This window comes from Mastomys coucha, unplaced genomic scaffold, assembly GCF_008632895.1.
Source record: "Mastomys coucha isolate ucsf_1 unplaced genomic scaffold, UCSF_Mcou_1 pScaffold21, whole genome shotgun sequence".
NCBI classification, from domain to species: Eukaryota; Metazoa; Chordata; class Mammalia; order Rodentia; family Muridae; genus Mastomys; species Mastomys coucha.
Genome location: NW_022196904.1, coordinates 137,515,400 through 137,516,524, shown reverse-complemented (window position 1 = coordinate 137,516,524; position 1,125 = coordinate 137,515,400). Strand labels below are relative to the sequence as shown.

Below are 1,125 nucleotides of genomic sequence, written 5' to 3'. Positions count from 1 at the left end.
TTTTGAGACAGGGTTTCTCTGTGTAGCCCTGGCTGTCCTGGAACTCACTCCAGGACCAGGCTGGCCTCAGAAATCCGCCTGCCTCTGCCTCCCAAGTACTGGGATTAAAGGCATGCGCCACCACCACCCAGCTCCCTTAATTTTTTTAATAGCCTCATAAAATGGGGCAAAGAAAGACACAAGGACCTAGGGAGGGAAAAGAACACATTGTGACCAGAGGTTCTGAATGTAGATGGGCCATCTGCTTTCTACAGGCGACCCATCCCCTGCCCGCAGGGAAGGTGTGAAGAAGAAGGCAGCTGAGTACCTGAAGCAGGCAGAGACCCTTCGTGCGCACTTGCCCTGAGAGGATAGACCCTGGGATGTCAGCTCCAGCACTGCCAGCCTCCTCCACGCCTTTCCTTGGGACCTGGCCTTGTTTCCTGCTCTTATGACTACCAGGGGCCATATCTGTATTAACTGGATCAAGTATAAGAAAAGCAAAGACTTCTCAGCTCTGACCTGCCTGCCTCCTTGGAATCAGACTTGAACTTCTGGTCCTGCCTATCTGTTTTATGGGAGCAGTATCTGGGCCACTAATCTGTCAGTTCACCCATCTAGAGCCAAAGTCTGTAGCCAGACCTGGCCCACTGCCTTTTTTGTAAGACCCTTGAGAGCCTGCCTTTCTTTCTTCCTTTCTTTCCTTCTTTCTTTCTTTCTTCCTTTCTTCTCACTCTTTTCTTTCTCCTCTCTTTTTCCTCTCTCTTTTCTTTCTTTCTCCCCTCTCTCTTTTTTTTTTTATGGTTGGAAGGAAAAGGATTGACTAGTAAAAATTTCATAAAATTTAAATATGTGTGAGTAAAACGCGTGTCTGAACATAACCAGGTCCGTTTGTTTATTATTGTCTGTGGTTGAGTTTACATTGTACCAACAGAGTTGAATAAGCTGTGTCTAGCAAATCATACCTGTTTATAAGAAGATAAAGAGAGGAGGAATATGTTCTATGGAGGTGTGGTGAGGTATGGGGGAAGGAGGTGCCTCAACGGATCCATGCCAAGGCATCCCTTCCCCGAGGGACCAGCCACAGGACAGTATAGTAGAGTTTATTCAGGACATGGGGAGGGGAGTTAAGAGGGTAGTACAGGC

At 47.5% G+C, this 1,125-nt stretch overlaps 1 protein-coding gene across 1 annotated transcript in view; it reads left to right on the top strand.

The window, feature by feature from the left end:
• Snx15 (sorting nexin 15) overlaps nucleotides 1-860 on the top strand; it is a 14,526-nt gene extending 13,666 nt beyond the window's left edge. The window contains exon 8 of the mRNA XM_031384973.1: nucleotides 255-860. Within this exon, the coding sequence (XP_031240833.1) occupies nucleotides 255-346 (92 nt within the window). The 3' untranslated portion in view covers nucleotides 347-860. The remainder of the gene's footprint in view (nucleotides 1-254) is intronic.
• The last annotated feature ends 265 nt before the right edge of the window (nucleotides 861-1,125 follow it).